At 41.9% G+C, this 19,678-nt stretch overlaps 1 protein-coding gene across 3 annotated transcripts in view; it reads right to left on the bottom strand.

Annotated features, from left to right (window-relative positions):
- ankfn1a (ankyrin repeat and fibronectin type III domain containing 1a) overlaps window positions 1-19,678 on the bottom strand; it is a 235,871-nt gene that overhangs the window by 87,229 nt on the left and 128,964 nt on the right. For all 3 annotated transcript variants that reach the window (XM_080454570.1, XM_080454571.1, XM_080454572.1), the window contains exon 7: window positions 18,120-18,248. In XM_080454570.1, the coding sequence (XP_080310696.1) occupies window positions 18,120-18,248 (129 nt within the window). The remainder of the gene's footprint in view (window positions 1-18,119; window positions 18,249-19,678) is intronic.

Genomic DNA, 19,678 nt, shown 5'->3' with positions numbered 1-19,678 from the left:
CACAACCCGACTGCCTCGCAATGATGGCCCTTCATACACGTGTCGTGGGATTTACGTATTGTACAGTGTATATATATACACACACACACACACACACACGCACACACACAGGTTTGTATTACTATACTTGTGAGGACATCAACGTTTTAAGAGAGTGATTTTCTGAATAAAACTTTTTTAAACGTTGCCCTTTTTAACCATATAAGCCTAAAGCCAAATAATTGCTGATCTACACGTTGTGAGCTTGTACATCAGCTATTTTTCACGACAACAATAACTCTGATCCCTGCACCAAACCTCTTAATGTGAAATCCTAATCCGAACCGCAACCCAAATCTTTTTTCTAATTGTAAAAATAAGTATTTTTTTCAACAATAAAACAACCATTTTTTTCTGTGAGGACCAGGAAATGGTCCTCGCAAACGTCTATTTCTCATATTGTACTATACTTGTGGGGATATTTGGTCCTCAAGGTATATCCTTTTCATTTATTTATTTTTGGAATCTTTTCTCTCCTGCTCTTATTCTTACTTTACCTCTATCCTCTTTCTTCTCATGAAAACTACAACATGATGGAGCGAGCACCAACAAAAAAAAAGTTATATACAATTAATTATATACACCTGTAGGCTTTTCACAATTATTACATAATCGCCTAATTGCAAGTATTTGAGTTAATCTCTTTTTTTTCATATTTTTTAAAAATATCAAAAATAGTGGAAATAGCAGATAATAAGCTCAAAACGCGTCGCGATGCGACACGTTTTCAGCTAGTAATTTGTATTCATAATGTTCCATTAACGTTCAACAACAGAAACACAATGAAATCGTTAATCGTAATTATTTGAGTGACAATTAATCGTCAAGTCAAATTCCATAATCGTGACAGCCCTATACACCTGTAAACCTGTGATAATAAAGTTAATTCTGATTCTGATTGATGTACTCACATCTTTATTTGCCCTTTTCACCTGTTTCCTAGGCTGTGTTTTCCACTTCCTGTCGATTTGATCCAATGAAATCCAATGAAACTGGTCAGATGACCAATGATATCCAATGAAATCGACAGGAAGTGGAAAACACACAGCCTAGGAAACAGGTGAATAGGGTAAATGGTCCCAGCCACTGCTAGGGCCTGAGAGGTTGATAAGCCATATCAGCCATATACAGTAGGACAGATAACAGTGTATCAGCTCTTGGGGCTGATACAGATAGCCGATCAATCAGCACGATAAAGTGCCGACATGCTCTGAGCTGTCACTGTGAGGGACCTGGGTGTTGGACAGTCCATGGTTGAGTCACAGTTTATCTGAGCACAAAGCATCCAAAGCACAGAGAGAGACATCCATGCACTGAATTCAAACACAATCTGATTTGGCTGGCTGACTGACTGACTGACTCATTGAATGACTGACTGACTGACTGACTGACTGACTGATTAGCTGGCCGGCTGGCTGACTGATTCATTGACTGTCTCAGTGTGAATGAGCCCTTTACAATTCAATAGGGTTGTCAGTCAAAGACATTACAAGTCTAGCGTACATCAGCCAATTATAGAAATGTGATCACAGTAGACAATAGGGGAGTGTGTGTGTGTGCGAGAGAGAGAGAGAATCTGGTACACAGGAGGATACAGCTCTGCACTAATTGATAGAGAAATATCAATTAGTTCAATTAACCCAACACACACACACACACACACACACACACACACACACACACACACACACACACACACACACACACACACACACACACACACACACACACACACACACACACACACACACACACACACAAAACCGGGAATACATCTGTGTAACCACTTAAACCAGGGGTGTCAAACTCATTACGGAGTGATGACTTCATTGGGCAAAAGGTGACTTGATGAGGGCCGTGACCAGTTGTGGACACGCACGCTCGTGTGCGTTCACTTACACCGCTGTCACTGGCTTTTTCCAACCTGCTGTCTCAGTCATTACCATACAGTATATCACTTTACCAATTTTCTTTATTATTAAGAAGAATAGCTACTCTATATAAAAAGGTACTATGTTTTTACTTTTCTGAAAACCATGTTGGGGGCCGCATTGGACCTCTTTGGGGGCCGCATTTGGCACCCAAAACGTGAGTTTGACACCACTTACTTGAACCATTATTTTATACTCTGGCTATTCAAAAATAGCAGATCTACAAGCTCATAGCGTGGCACTCGGTGCTACCTGATATTTGCCGCTTGGGAAAACAGAAGGTTCCTGGTTCAATCCCTCTGGGGGTTAGTGTTGAAGTGACCTTGAGCAAGACACTGAACCCCTAAACTGCTCCCAATGAGCCTTGCATTGGTTTCCTCCACCTTCTGTGTGTGAATGGGTGAATGCAGAGCCTTCTATTCGAGAGTTACGTCAATGAGGGTGCAGAAACAGCGCCGGTCACTTGGTTCATATAAATTCTAAATAGTGACAAACGCTCATAGACTCCAGTGCATTCCGTAAACTTCCGGTTCAGGGCTTTGTCACTAATTCGCCAATAGAAGGCTCTGTAGAAGACCTGGCCCGATGAAGTGAACGGAGGTGACGCAACTGTCCTCGTATGGCTCTGGGTGAATGTAATGCACTTTGCAAAGCAAACGTGCTGTGGGAAAAGTACTCAAATGTTTTACTTGGGTAAAAGTATCAATACTGCAATGTAGAAGTACTCTGTTACAAGTAAAAGTCCAGAATCCAAAATGTACTTGAGTAAAAGTACAAAAGTATTGGTATCAAAATGTACTTAAAGTACCGGTACTCAAAATAAAAGTACTAAAATGTTTGAAAATAGCCGATCTACAAGCTCACAACGCGTCGCATTTCAAATAGCTTATGTATAAAATAGGGCTGAAGTGGTTAATGTAAGTTTTATAATATAATAATTGATATCTTAAGTAACTAGTAACTAAAGTTTTCAAATAATTGTAATGGAGTAAAAGCACAATTTGCCTCTGAGATGTAGTGGAGTAGAAGTAAAAGTATAGACAATTGGAAATACTCCAGTAAAGTCAAAATACCTCAAAATTGTACTTAAGTACACAGTACTTGAATAAATGTACTTAGTTACTTTACACCACTGTATATAAGTGTTTACGGAGGTGACACAACTCTCCTTATACGACTCTGGGTGACTGTAATGCACATTGCAAAGCAAAAGTGCTACATAAGTGCACCATTTACCATTCAGATAAAGAGAGAGAAAAATAGAAAGAAAGAAAGAGATCAGCGCATATCGACAGCATACTGTACCACCCGCTGCCAAGTCACAGAGATGGATCAATCCCCTTCCCCCCATTGCCCGTGTGTACCCTGTGAGCAACCCAGCATACAAGCAATTAATTTCCTACACTGCAAACGTTTGCTGCCTCTGGACACAATTAATGTCCTTTTACATTAGGGACCCCGTTGTTGTAATTGTTCTGCATCCACTTTGCTCTCTGAAGTCTTAATTTCGAGCACTAACCGAACAAGGTGTTGAAAGAACGAGTACACAAAACAAACAGCTGGGCTGCCTGAACACTGATTAATCCATTAAGACCGGGAACGCACCTGTGTCATTTTTAGATTTCTTTGGGCTATTCAAAAATAGCAGATATACAAGCACACAGCGAGTGCCGCGCTGTGTGCTTGTATATCTGCTATTTTTGAATAATCGTGAACATTTTAGCAAATCTTTGAATATATATATTTTTTTTTTAAAGCGAACATTTGTAACTCAAATCTTTGCTTCTGGGGGATTCTACAAATGTCTTCTAAATCCTAACAGTTTTTTTTTTAAACTTATGTTGCTATAATATCAGTGGTTCTCAAACTTTTTCATGTCAAGGACCCCCAAAATTGTATGTATTTGTCTGCGGACCCCCAGCTCAAAACATGTTGTTCCAGGGACCTCCAAGAAGCAACGATTTGAGTTAAAAATGCTCGCTTTGAAAAAAAAAAAAATCAAAGATTTGCACACATTTAAAAATGTTTAAAAAAAATAGCAGATATACAAGCTCATAGCACGGCACTCGGTGCCGCGCTATGAGCTTGTAGATCTGCTATTTTTGAAGCCAAAGAAATCTTAAAATGACAGATGCGTTCCCGGTCTCAATGGATTAATTATTCCCCCCCCCCCAAATGTATAAAAAATGCCACAAGGCTAAACGTAGTCCATGGAACGACCGGTTTCATGGAACACGACGGTGTATTCAGCACAATGCCTTCCCAGTCACGTCTCAATATAATTGCACCCGCGGGATGGGATGAAACAAGCTAGCTTTTTGCAAATCTATTTCCGCCAGACTGTAAATTGAGATGTATTGCACTTTAGCACTCGGTTCCACAGTTCCTTTAGCTACCTAGCGATCAGGCAGACCCTTTTTTCTCCCCGGAGCTTTCCATTTGGTCATGCCGTCCTCCCTCGGGGGGTCTCCCCCGCACAGCTGGGATACCAGCGGGGGATATACCATTGTATTTTAGATGTCGATTAGCTTTGTTTACACATTTAAAGCCTACACAGAAACGCTCAATTCGGGTAGAGACAGAACGGACGCATTATATCCTACGTTTACCTGAGCTGAGGGACTGCAAAATCTGACTTAGTGTTAAAGCTGCAATACGCAACTTTCCTCTTCTACCCGGATTCCTGCACAAGTGCTGACATTTTTACCATTGAGCTAATAGAGCCTGCCTGCTTGCTCAGGGGATAAATGTAATCTGTGACCTGATGGTCACAATTTGTGTCAGAGCCTGTGTCTAGGTGAGACATGAACTTTGACACGATCTAAATGTCTCAATAAGAAGAGCAGGGAGACAAAATACAACCACCCGATTGTATAAGTTATATTGTATTAAAGGGATAGTTCACCCAAAAAAGCCTTTTTGTCTATCGATTAGTCACTCCATGAAGTTTTAGTTTTTGTCTCATTCCTAAGCCAATAATTTGATGACCAGCGGTAGGCAGCGGTTCCGGTAGGATACACAAAAGTGACTCTTTGTGTCTCCTACCGGAACCGCTGCCGGTCATCAAATTATTGTCTTAGGAATGCGACAAGAAAAAAAAAATCTGTGAATTGAAGTCTCCATGGGGTGACTAATTGATAGAAAAAAAGTATTTTTGGGGGTGAACTATCCCTTTAACATACTCTACCATTCCAATGGATCCAATGTAGTAATTATATAGTCACAAGTTCTAGTTAATACTTTTCATTGGTTCGATATTTATAAGTAACGGCTCCTGGTGGTTGGTGCCTATCAGTGCGTGAATGTGTGTGAAAGGGTTAAAGTAATGCACACTGACTGAAAGGGCTTTTGTAAACTGGCAGTAGAGTGATTCTTTGGAAAATGTATCTATTAAATGTTACAACGTGAAAGCTTTTATCTGGCCAATGCCATACTATGAAAGAGCTAACAAAGGCTTCTCCGTCTGTACAATTGCCTCAGCAATTTACTCTCATTCTAACGGGCAGAGCGAGACAGGCACCGATAAATTGCGTTGAATAATAGCCTATATATATATATATATATATATATATATATATATATATATATTCACAGAGGCAACATGCAACAATGTCATTTTAACCCATTAGAACCGGGAACACATCTGTGTAACCGCTTAGACCATTACACTTTGGCTATTCAAAAATAGCAGATATACAAGCTCATAGCGCGGCACCGAGTGCCGCGCTATGAGCTTGTAGATCTGCTATTTTAGAAAAATCGTGAAAATGTGGTGCAAATCTTTGAATATATATATTATTATTTTTTTAACTTTTTAAACTCAAATCTTTGCTTCTGGGGGGGGGGTCCCTGGAACAGCATATTTTGAGATGGGGGTCCGCGGCCAAATACATATAATTTTGGGGGCCCTTGACATGAAAAAGTTTGAGAACCACTGATATTATAGCAACATACGTTTTTTTCAAAAAACTGTTAGTTTTTAGAAGACATTTGTAGAATCCCCCAGAAGCAAAGATTTGAGTTACAAATGTTCGCTTTAAAAAACATATACTCAAAGATTTGCACCCATTTTCATGATTTAAAAAAAAAAAAAGCAGATCTACAAGCTCATAGCTCACTCGGTGCCGCGCTATGAGCTTGTATATCTGCTATTTTCGAATAGCCCAAAGTATAAGAGAATGATTACAGTGGTTACAATCTAAAGTGACAGATGCTTTCCCGGTCTTAATGGGTTAATAGGAGTTTTAAAACGACAGTTCAACCTGAGCAAGCCGTCATTCCCTAACATTCTTCACCTGTTACCTCAATCACCTCACCTGGTCCTGCTCCAATCAGATCAGTTGAGCTGATTGACAAGAGACCCTCTAAAAGGACTCCTCCTCTTCCCCTTGTCTCACTCATACTCAAGCCCCGCCCCTGCCTGCTTGCGATTGGCTGAATGCGAGAACGGGGCAAGGTGGGGTCACATTCAAATACAGCCCGAAAACCCCATTCCACCACCTGCGTCGGTGGCGTGCGTCACTAATCATTAAGACTTTCAGCCCCAACCTCACAGGATCGAATCCCGCTGCCTAAACCAATGTTTCCGAAAACCGCAGACAATTACTGCCGCCGATAAAACGCACATTTTTGTGAGGTTAGGGTTAATGTTAGGTTTAGGTATAGTTTTTGTGAGGTTAGGTTTATTTAGGCATAATTGTGCCACATTTAGGCACAATTATTTTTGCCTAAAGGCACACCTGCCAATCAAAGTGACTACTAGCCAATCACAGCGCATCCTTTCCGGGACTTGGCAGAAAATCGTTGTATAACAATATAACGCATTCAGGTCATATCTGATCAGGACGGATGAAATGTCAAATATTATCTGTATTCAGATCAATAAATACTACAGCATTCGTGTCAAATATCATCTGTTTTTATATCAATACATATCATTGCATTAATTCTACCTTTGCTTTGTGTCTCTCCCCGTCTCTCTCTCCCTCTTTCCTGTCCATCTTCACTTACAAACTGTCAATGAAGGCAGAAAAGCCAAAAACAAATCTTTTAAAAAAAGAGCATGCCGTTGGCACATCAGTGGATAGTGCGGAGCATTGTCACTGAGAAAGGGGAGCATTTCCCAGGTGTGAAATGTTGCCAGGTGCGAATTGGCCTCTTTTCACACCTAGCAAATTAGGCACGACAATGGGGGGGGAAAAAATACTTTACAGGGAAAGATCAGGAGAAAGTGAAGAGAAGTGTGAAGAGGTCAGCTGACTGTATCCTGTAGTCAAGAGTACTTAGCGCAGTACTCATTATCATCATCAGGGATCTCCATATATGGGTATCTGTGGATATAATCGGAAGAACCGATGATCTGACTGACTTCACAGATACACACACACACACACACACACACACACACACACACACACTTCAAACTCTATGAGTGTATCGCTGCGTAAACCGGGGGAGTGCGGCGCCCGGTGTGAAGGCAGAAGGGTTCTCGAGATATGCAAAGAACACACAAACACACACGCACGCAAGGATTTCACACATTTATAGATGGAATGGCTGAGTTTGTGACTAATGCAGAGTCACCCCTCTCTGCCCAGCTCTAACTCATTGAATCCGGGAACGCCAACTCATTGAATCCGGGAACGCCATCGGTGCCATTTTAGATTTGAGCTATTATTTTATACTTTGGGCTATTTTTGAATAATCTTGAAAATGTGTGCAAATCTTTGAATATATGTGTACTTTTAACACATCGGGTGCCAAACACGGTCTGAACCGTGTTTGCGCAGAGTAGCGGTCCGGTGCCGAACACGGTCCAGACCGTGAAATATGTCTTTTTGTTTTTTTCGTTTTTCTCCACACGGGCGGGGCTAGAGCAGCTCTGGGAGTACCCATTGTGATCTTGAGAAGGATAGGCCAGATAGATCACCGGAAAAACAAAAACATGGCTCCCATCCACTTCCTGTCTATTTCCTTCTTTAAAACACCTATATCTCCGAATCTGTTTCCGGTGGGGAAAACCGGTCATGCGCGATGCGCGATCCCCCCCCATTGTAACTCGCGAGTGAAATGTTATTGTTCCAGGCTGTAGCCAGGGTCATCGCGCAACATGAATGGATGTTTTTTTTTACATGGATTTGCTCCTCGTGGAGTCTAGAGCTTTAAACAGCAAAGCGCAGTCAATGGGGAGAATGCTGGCACCCAACGTAAGTTGTTATGAAAAAATGCTGGCACCCAATGTGTTAAAAGCGAACATTTTTAACACAAATCTTTGCTTCTAGGGGGGGTCCCTGGAAGAACATATTTTGAGATTGTGGTCCGCGTCCGAATACATATCATTTTGGGGGTCCTTGACATGAAAAAGTTCGGGAACCACTGATATAGCAACATACGTTTAAAAAAAAAAACTGTTAGGATTTAGAAGATATTTGTCAAATGTTTGACAAATGACAAAATTATATATTCAAAGATATTCAAAATTTCACGATTTTTCAAAAATAGCAGATCTACAAGCTCGTAGTGCGGCACCGAGTGCCGCGCTACAAGCTTGTAGATCTGCTATTTTTGAATAGCCCAAAGACATCTAAAAATGACACAGACGCGTTCCCGGATTGAATGGGCTAACAGAGCCTCCCCCATCACACACACACACACACACACACACACACAAGTGCACACACAGTGCTGTGTGTCGTCTCTGTCGGCGTGGAAGTAACAACGGTTACTTTTCAGGATTAAAACTCGAAAGCAGCAAAAGTAGCAGATCTACAAGCTCGAACTTGTAGATCTGCTACTTTTGCTGCTTTTGTGTGACGCTGTAGTGGGATCGAGTGGGGCGTTCATTTACGAAAAAAACACAAAAAGGTTAGAATATGGAGATAAGAGGTTTCTGCCCGACGGCGACGATATCCTGTTTGTACGTCCGTTCCTGTTCCCCTCTATGAGTTAGCTGAACTGAACACAACCCCCCCCCCCACCCCACACACACCCCCACACACACCCCCACACACACGAACACATAAACATATACATTTTTTCCCCCATTTCCTGACAAGTAATGGTTTTGAACATGCAAGGTGTTTAACATCGGGCAACGCACCCCCTGGGGTCCTCAGCGATACAAGTCGATCGGTCAGACGGCTCAGGAGATGAGCGAAGGACAGACACGCAGAGACACACGCAGCGATTTATCTTATCTATGGTAGGATTACATTTGAATTAATTAGGTTTTAATCCGTACATACTTTTCGAGGCACTAACTAATTCCCTAAAGTCTGTTTTCAGTTGCACAAGTAGCTAAGAAATCACTTGGCAACGGAAACCACTTAGCAACGGAAATCAACATATTTCTTTGCCACTTCCACTTCTGTTCTTTACAAAAAAATGCATTATTTTACACTTTGGCTATTCAAAAATAGCAGATATACAAGCTCATACAGTAGCTTGTATATGAGCACTTGGTGCCGCGCTGTGAGCTTGTATATCTGAGCTTGTATATCTGCGATTTTTGAAAAATCCAGAAAATTTGAGCAAATCTTTTAATGTAGATTTTTTAAAGCGAACATTTGTGACTCAAATCTTTGCTTTTGGGGGTCCCTGGAACAACATATTTAACATCTAACAGCATGTTGCTACAGTGTATATCAGTGGTGCTACACATTTTCCATGTCAAGGACCCCCAAATGTATTTGGCCGCGGACCCCCATCTCAAAATATGTTGTTCCAGGGACCCCGCAGAAGCACAGTTAAAAATGTTCACTTTAAGATTTGCATACATTTTCTACGATAAAAAAAAAAAGGCAGATCTACAAGAGTGGCACTCGGTGCGTCGTGATGCGACGCATTGTGAGCTTGCAGATCTGCTATTTTCAAAAGATTTTTATACATTTGAAAACTTGAAATGGGCCATTCTGCATAATGAGTACTTTTACTTTTGGTACTTTAAGTATATTTTGATGCCAATACCTTTGTGCTTTTACTCAAGTGCATTTTGAATACGGGACTTCTTGTTACAGAGTATTTCTATATTGCAGTATTGATACTTTTACTTAAGTAAAACATTTGAGTACTTTTCCACCACTGTTGGCTGGTATCCTCGAACCACTATCCTAGTCAATCCTCTGTGATAAAGATAGAAAGATATTGGATATTGGACTGATAACAGTGTTTGCTGGTATGGAGAAATCATTACACAGTAATTATATGCTCATAACTCATAATATTTCTTGGGATTGATCCCGTTTATAATTATTCATTCATAGTTAGATTATAATTAGATTTGTTTAACACCTGTAAACCTGTGATGTGGCGATAAAGTTGAAGTTGGGGAATAGAAATAATTACGTTCAAACTTTTTGATAAATCTGCCCAGTTAACCCTTTAAGACCTGAGGCCCATTCTACAGATGCCTTCTAAATCAGTAGTTCTCAAACGTTTTCGTGCCAAGGACCCCCAAAATTACATGTGTTTGGCCGCGGACCCCCCCCATTTGAAATTGTTTTGTGCCAGGGACCCCCCAAAAAAAAAGTTTTGTGCTAACAAAAACTATTATAATTAAAAAATAGCAGATGTACAAGCTCACAGCACGGAAGTGAAGCGCTCTGAGCTTGTAGATATGTTATTTTTGAGAACCACTGTTCTAAACCACTGCTCTTGTTGTTGCTATATATTAGGGGTGTGCCGATATATCGTCCCGTGATATATCGCGATACGTATTCGTGACCATGTGTTGTTTTGGGAGAAAAAAAAAATGTTTTGAAAAAAAAAGAATATATATATATATATATTATTTATTTTTTTTAAAATTCTCCTCCAATAATAATAATGCAAAAACATGCAACATCCATATATTTTCATAATAAAAAAGTGCCATATATCGTATCGTATCGTATCAATGTTGTGAGCCCAATATCGCATCGTATCGTTTCGCGAAATCGGCACACCCCTACTATATATATATCACTGTTCTTGTTGTTGCTTTATATATATATGTCACAGGGAAATTGGAGAACCAGGGAAATTGAAAACGGAGCGCGGGGGCTCCGGGGCTTTGAGGCGGGGCTTTTCGAGACAGGGTTTATTACGCGAGGCTCGCGAGGAGGAGAAGGAGGACGCGGCGCCGCGAGGCGGGGCTTTAATGCGAGGCGGTGTGATAAGGAGGAGGAGGAGGAGGAGGAGACGGCGCCGCGAGACGGGGCTTTGATGCGAGGCGGACCTGGCTTTTGTTGTTCCCCCCCACATAGCAACCAGGAAGCTACGCTAGGGGAACGCTGAACACGCGTTCACACGCACACGTGATAATGGTTATTGTCCATGACGGAGGCGCGCCGACTCAGCAGAGCTTGAGGCCAAGGAAGCGCGCCCTCGCAGGCGCGAGTGCCCTCGCTGACCGGCCGATGCTCTGCTAGTCGAATCAGCGCCGTCCGAGTTGTAAACCGATAGGGACAGAATAGATCTTTTCATGGATCACTATCCGTGTGTGTGTGTGTGTGTGTGTGTGTGTGTCAGGGATAAACTAAAACAAATGTTAAAAGCCATAACACAATAAAAGTATCTTAACAGTCATGCTTTCAATAAACCAAATTGAAAGCATGAGCGTGTGCGCGTGCGCGCGTGTGTGTGTGTGTGGTCGTGTTAGTGCACTGTGGTTGGGAAGCCTCGTGGCTTGCATTCGTGGCTCCCTCTAGTGTTGGTTCTACAGAATTAACTGGGTGGGTGGTAAAAACAAGCGCGCCTTCTCCAATTTCCCTGGTTCTCCAATTTCCCTGTAACATATATATATATATATAGCTAAAATCTAAAATGAGAGATGCCGTCCCTGTGTTAACGGGTAAAAAAAAAATCAATTAATTACGATTCGCCCGGGCTAGAAGGGAGAAGCGAGAAGAAGTCCATTCAACTTGGGACAGAAAGTTAAGACGATCATGTCACTCCGAACTTTTTTTATCGGACTTGTACACCATTCTGCACTGGACCGAGAGTGAAGACTCTGGGTTTATGCTGTGGTATGACAAGTTATATGGCTCCTGGCTCATAGCCGTGGGGCATTTTGTACTCAATCCATCAGCTCACTGTCTGCTGTGAGACATTAATGATGCGGTTGTGTGTGAAAGCCGCTGGAAATATCATGAGGTACGGAGCCAAGGAGAGGCACGCTGCCTCGTGAGAGACGTTCCAGATTAATGAGTCTAACTAATCTGGCTCTCAAGGCGGTGTCTTACAACGGTATAAATTAGGCTTAACCCTTTCAAACCGGGAAAGCGTCTCGGGTCATTTTAGTTAATATAGCGTCGCAATCATTTTTAACCACTGTAACCATCATTTTATTATTTGGCTGTTCAAACATAGCAGATCAGCTATTTTTCACGATGAAAATCTTCACAATCTTCACAAATTTTCATGATGAAAAATCGTGGAAATTGGCTCAAATCTTTGAATATGTATATTTTTTAAAGCGATTTTTTTTTTAAAACTAAAATCTGTGCTTCTGGGGGTCCCTGGCACATATTTTGAGATGGGGGTCCGCGGCCACATGCCTAATTTTGGGTGGTCCTTGACATGAAATAGTTTGAGCACCACTGATATAGCAACGTACGTTTTTTTTCTGAAAACTGTTTTAGAAGACATGTTTTTTCTCAGGTCTTGATGGGTTAACATCAACAACAAAAACATCCCTTTCTGTAATTCTCCACTCTTCACTCATGTCACCATATCACAAAAAACACATCCCGTTCTCCTCGGAAATGCACAATGGCTCTCAAGAGTATGTGTAGAAAAAAAGCCTACTTCAGCTTTCCCTTTTCATACTGATGTTTGTGTGAGAGAGTTTCCGCAGCAGGGACTCCGAGGAAGATGCGGTAAGCAATCCAAACGTCAGCCTTATTTTTATATTCCTGGCACCTTAATAAAAAAGGCTTTAGTGTTGTCATAATTCTAGAAGCTTAACGCACAGTTTTGCTGTCACACCCTGACGGGGGAGACGGTAGAAATCCTCTTTCCGTTCTCGCTGACATGTTGTTCCTCTTTGCAGTCGAGCTCGGCTCTCATTGGCTATTCTGGGGTCCTCTGCGTGAGATCCCATTGCTGTTGTTGCCCTCACAACCACGGCGGCGGTTCTCAAACGATTTGATTTCAAGGACCCCCTCGGTTGTGGTATGTATTATATAACATAACTCTGTAAGGGTCCATTTGGTTCCTAACTATCGGTCATTTTGCCTGGGACCCCCCTGGAACCCCGCCAAGGGCCCCTGGGGCGGTCCCAGGACCCCACTTTGAGAAGCACTGCACTACAGGATTGCATTTGAAATCGTGGTGACGGCGAGCCAATCGGAAGGGTTAAAGGAATAGTTCACCCCCAAAATGACTTTTTTCCTACCCCATGGAGACTTGAATTCATGGATATTTTTCAGTTTTTGTCTCATTCAAAAGCCAATAATTTGATGACCGACAGCGATTCCGGTAGGAGACACAGTCCTTTGTGTCTCCTACCGGAACCGCTGCCTACCGGTCCGCTGGTCATCAAATTATTGGCTTAGGAATGCGACAAAAACTAAAAATATCCATGAATTCAAGTCTCCATGGGGTGAATAATCGATAGAATTTTTTTTTTGGGTGAACTATCCCTTTAAGTCCTTTTCGTCACACGCATCACACAATTAGCGCGTGGTTTAGTTCCAAAATCAACCGCGGGAGGAGCAGTGGAGTGAGCAAACTTTCTGTTTGCAGATTGCCTTTGAGTTATTTTTTCTTTTACTTCTGCACTCTAATCGTATTTGTTATTTTTTACTTCTTTGTTATATTATTTATAGTGTTAAGGCCCTCAAACAATACTTCCTTTGTTCAAGGTGTTCCTTTTTCAAGGCGTATGACGGATGTGCTCAGCACACTGCAGCTACTCAAAAGTCAAGCTGCTCAAATCAGCAAAGACCTGTTACTGCTTTCCCATGCATGCAGTCAGTAACTGCCACGACACAAAAGCAGAGAGAGACACAGAACCAGTGGACAGCCAGCGCTTACAACGGGGGGAAGGTGAGTTTCTTGAGAGAGGCAGTTTGCTGACTTTGCATCACTTGAGCCCGTAATCATTTCACACATGAGCTACTGTATACCCATTAGGCCAAAGTGATGGATGTGTGGAGCACCTCCAAGTCACTGCAGTAACAAGACGGGATCACCGCTTGACGCGGGACACCGGTGACATTGAGGTGGAGAGTGCCGCGCTATGAGCTTGTAGATTTTTGAAAAATCGTGAACACTTGTGCAAACCTTTGAATATATATATTTTTTAAGCAAACATTTGTACCTCAAATCTTTGCTTCTGGGGGTCCCTGGAACAAAATGTTTTGAGATGGGGGTCCGGGGCCAAATATACTATAATGATTTTGGGGGTCCTTGACATGAAAAAGTTTGAGAACCACTGGTGTAGGGTTGCCACCCCCGCCCCTTATAATACGCATTGTTCAATGCAGTGGTGGAAAAAGTACTCAATTTTCAGTCTACAAGTCTGGTAATACAAATTTACTTGAGTAAAAGTGTAACAATCTGCCTTTATAACTGAAAGGATAATCGCTACCAAAAAGGAAAAACAACGAGATCGGTGGGTGCTTTAACTGATACGATTTTTTATATAGAAGCCTTTGTATAAATTGACAGAACACAAGGTGTTTAAATCAAATAATATCACTTTGAAATTACTTCTGTCCCTGTTACTCTCCCTGATAAATAAAATAAACAAGGAAACAAACAAATAAATCAAAAACAAACAATAATTACTTCAACTGCCCCTCCCACCCAAACAAATCCCACTGTCCTTTGTAACCCCGCGGGTCACAATGCAAGATACAAACAATAAACAAGTGCACACGGCGTTTAAGAGTCTGTCATGCACGCACGCTGCTTAAATAAATAAATAAATAGTCCCGCGACCGCTCTCTTCGGATCGCGCTCCCGCGACGCAACAGTTCCTTTAATCCTTTTACTCCAAATGAAAAGAAAAGTCTTCTCCGCCCGATGCGGCCCAAATAATAACTAGATAACGGGGTACCCCTCTAATCTGTATTCCAACACGAGCAGAACGCTCGGGTTGATCTCACCGGTTTCGGCTGTCGGCTCCAATCCCGACCGGCGTCACACCACCACGGCGCTCGGATCCCACGGCCCGACAGAAACGGCAGGTTCCTATCCGCTGGGCTCGAACGTCTTTTAACCTTGGCTGCAGCTTAATGTCACATTTAAACGTACTAAATGGTAAACTGGCGCTTCAAGGTCTCTCCTTTCTTCCTCCGTTCAACCTGGCACAAACGGTTTGGTTCGTTCAACCCCTCTGTTGTGCACCACACCCTGTATTAATAACCTCGGGTGGCACTAATGATTCAATTATCCCCCCAATCAGACCCATTACAGCTCACGTGAATAGGACAAGTTCATATTTTCTCATGGCTTCAAACATGTTACATATAGTATCTTTTACAAATATAATAACATGCACAGGTCGAGTGGAATACTAATAATAATAATGTGCAATTGTCACAAAAGTATTGGCATCAAAACATACTTAAAGTACCAAAAGTAAAAGTACTCATTATGCAGAATGTCCCGTTTCACAAGTTATCATGTCTAAAATGTATCAAAAATCATTTGAAAATAGCAGATCTACAAGCTCACAATGTGTCGCATCGCGACGCATTGTGAGCTTGCAGATCAACTATTTTCAAATAGCCAAAGTTTAAATAGGGCTGAAGTGGTTAATGTAGGTATTGTAATAATAATCAAAATCTACAAAGTAACTAGTAACTAAAGTTTTCAAATAATAATAATATTTGTCTCTGAGGTGTAGTGGAGTAGAATACTCCAGTAAAATAAATGTTACTCAAAATTATACTTAAGTGCATTACTTGAGTACATGTACTTAGTTACTTTCCACCACTGGTTCAATACACTGCGAAATGTATGCATTGATGATGTATTGAGTGTGTTGAATTTAGTTTCTTATGAAGAATAAGAAATTCAATTCGTTAAGTGAAACGTTTTTTGGAGTTATAGCAGGGATTTCTTAGCCTGGTAAAGCCCCTCCCTCCGGAATTCTCATTTCCATTTAATTTCAGGAAATAAAATACAAATGAGATTTCTGGAGGGAGGGTTTACCAGGCTAGGGATTTCTGCCTGCAATCGATTTCAAATCATTTATTAATGGGAAGGGGTGCAGCTCCCAAAACTAAAATAGCATAGATCTCTCATCACAAATGTCTCTTTTTTTTTACCCCCTCTTTTCTCAAGGGGTTCCATTTGTACACTCTCGGAGTGACAGACCTGTACGGGTCCATTTGGTTACTAACTATCAATCATTAAGACCTGAAGCCGATTCTACAAATGTCTTCTAAATCCCAACAGTTTTCTGAAAAAAAGTATGTTTCTATATCAGTGGTGCTCAAACCTTTTCATGTCAAGGACCCCCAAAATGATATGTATTTGGCTGCCGACCCCCATCTCAAAATATGTTGCTCCAGGGACCCCCCCAGAAGCAAAAATTTTTCAAAAAATTTTCGCTTTAAAATATATATTCAAAGATTTGCACACATTTTCATAATTTTTCAAAAATAGCAGATCTACAAGCTCATAGCGCGGCACTCGGTGCCGCGCTATGAGCTTGTATATCTACTACTTTTGAATAGCCAAAGTGTAAAATAATGCTTTTTTAGCTCAGATCAAAAAGTGACACAGATGCGTTCCAGGTCTTAATGGGTTAACTGGGGGCCCTTGACGGGGTTCCAGGGGGTCCCCGGACCCCACTTTGTAAAACCACTACACTAGAGGATTTCATTTGAAACCGTGGTGATAACAAGCCAATGGGAAGGGTTAAGATCCTGTTCCTAATCTTTAATTATCCCCCAATGTAGTCATTATGCCAACTAATTCCTCCCCACACATGTCTGTGTTATCAGTGCTGTTGTACCCAACAGTGACAGCTGTAGTGGGAGTAATGGATGTATACAGTCAGTCACTACATACATTGGTGATGGGGACAGTGGTGAGCGACATTGTTTGTACAAGTATGTATATCCATAGAGTCCCATGTGCCTCCCTGCTGTGCGGTTGGTTCAGATCTATAAATAGGATGATATAATCAATGCGGGTGGATGGCGGATGGATAACTAGAAAAAGTGCTCCTCAGAGCACAGGTCTCCACCAGGTCAGGTAGGTTATTGTGGCCTCCTGGTGGCGCTATAATAGGCCAATGTGAAAATGGCCAATGTGGTGGCATTTCTTCTTAGGTCTTTCACGTCAATCGGACACTGCATTCATGATTTGAGGCATTTTGTTCCAAAAATGTGTTTTGCTAAATTAGACCTGCTGGTGGCGCTATGACAGGCCAATGTGAAAAGGGTGGCATTTCTTCCTTGGCCTAGTGGGAAGGTGCGTGTGAAATTTCACGGAAATCACAAGCTGCGTTCATGATTTGAAGCATTTTGTTGAAAACGGGCCAATCCTGCAAACTTTGGAAGCCAACCTTAGCCAATGAGGATGGAATATGGGATATCGGACAGAGCCGTGTTGATCACATGACTATAGAGATACTGTGTACCGATTTGCATGACGTGTGGACAAAATCTGTAGGAGTAATATTAAAAAATGGGCTTTGCACAAATCGGCCTCCTGGTGGCGCTATAACAGGCCCATGTGAAATGTTTGAGGCAGAGGTTCTGAATTGGCATCCAGGGCCAACGGTGCCGGAGATTAGCTGCTAACGGACGGACAGGACACACACATACGGACGGACGGACAGGGTGCAAAACATACTCTCTCGCCATGCCTTTCGGCCTGGCGGAGACAATGAACGCATCCACGCGGATTCGGGTGACGAGAAAGCCCATCCGCGCATCTCTACTGCATACCGATGGTTTGTAAACAGTCCACAGCCCTCCTCTGAGACAGAGACACAGATGGAGTAGACATGTCTGTCTTAGTGAGGGCCAATTATATGAAGACAGGTTGAACGTGGCCCTTTAACATCTGTAGTAGTACAAGTGTCTCTTATGTGCATGTCTGTGTGTGTCTGTGCGCCTGTGTGTGTGTGTGTGTGTGTGTGTGTGTGTGTGTGTGTGTGTGTGTGTGTGTGTGTGTGTGTGTGTGTGTGTGTGTGTGTGTGTGTACCTGTCCAGGCTGAGTGCAGATCGGGGGGTTCCTGTGTAGATGGACAGGGGTCGGGGGTCGGGGGTCAAACCATCTCCTGTTGGCCTTTGATTAAACCTCTGAGCCAGCTGAGTGATCTTACTGTCTGACCTGACACACACACAGGGAGCAAAAAAGAATAGCAGGTGAGTTGAGAGATGGAGACACTCACACTCATATAATCCTGTCCGTCTTCCACACACCTCTATCTTGGACCTCTTCTCTCTCTCTCTCATATTACATCTGTGTCACACTTGCAGCTCTCTCTGTCGCGCGCGCACACACACACACACACACACACACACACACACACACACACACACACACACACACACACACACACACACACACACACACACACACACACACACACACACACACACACACACACACACACACACACACACACACACACACACACACACACACACACACACACACACACACACACACACACACACACCAGTACCAAAAGTAAAAGTACTCATTACGCAGAAGGTCCCATTTCAAATGTATAAAAATCCTTTGAAAATACCAGCTCTACAAGCTCACAACGTGTCGCTTTGTGACGCGCTGTGAGCTTGTAGATCTGCTCATTTCAAATAGCCAAAGTATAGTATAAAGTATAGGTCTTATTATGTAATTTAATTGTAGTTTAATTGATGATTGATTGAATACTTTTATTTGTCAGCATTGTAAACAGCATGGAGGTACGGTCACACATTAATGCTAAAAGGATAACACAAAAACGTTCTGGGGACTTGTTTCCAGTGGTGGAAGAAGCACTAGATATTTTACTTAAGTAAAAATAGCAATACCACAATATAAAAATACTCTGTTACAAGTAAAAGGCCTGTGTTCAAAATGTTACTTGAGTAATAGTACAAAAGTATTGGCATCAAAATATACTTAAAGTACCAAAAAAAAAAGAAGTAATAAAATGTTTGAGAATAGCAGATCTACAAGCTCACAATGCGCATTGCGAGCTTGTAGATCTGCGATGTAGTGTAGAAGTAAGAAGTAAATGTATTGAAAATTGGAAATACTCCAGTAAAGCAAAAAATACCTCAACATTTTACTTAAGTACAGTACTTGAGTAAATGTACTTAGTTACTTTACATCGCTGGTCATCAACAAATACACAACAACTATATGTACAAAGGAAAGCGAGAAAAGATAAAAAGGAGAAACGTCTGCAGTGCATGACACCTCCTTTCAATGGGTATTAAAATCTAACTCCCCTTGTGGTCTTCTGATAGACGTTTTTTTCAGGCCCGTTTTGAAAGAAATCAGTGATTCACATGCTTTAACCCATTAAGACCGGGAACGCATCTGTGTCATTTTAAGATTTCTTTAGCGCGGCACTCGGTGCTTCACTTTGCTTCATGGGGGGGTCCCTGGAACAAAACATTTTGAGATGGGGGTCCGCGGCCAAATATATAATCAATTTTTTTTTCAGTATGTTGCTATATCAGTGGTGCTCCAACATTTCCATGTCAAGGACCACCCAAAATGTATTTGGTCACGGACCCCCAATCTCA

The sequence above is a fragment of the Gymnoscopelus braueri genome (genome assembly GCF_963280865.1).
Source record: "Gymnoscopelus braueri genome assembly, chromosome: 17".
NCBI classification, from domain to species: Eukaryota; Metazoa; Chordata; class Actinopteri; order Myctophiformes; family Myctophidae; genus Gymnoscopelus; species Gymnoscopelus braueri.
The sequence above is the reverse complement of the archived record's forward strand: the minus strand, read 5'-3'. Positions and strand labels throughout refer to the sequence as shown.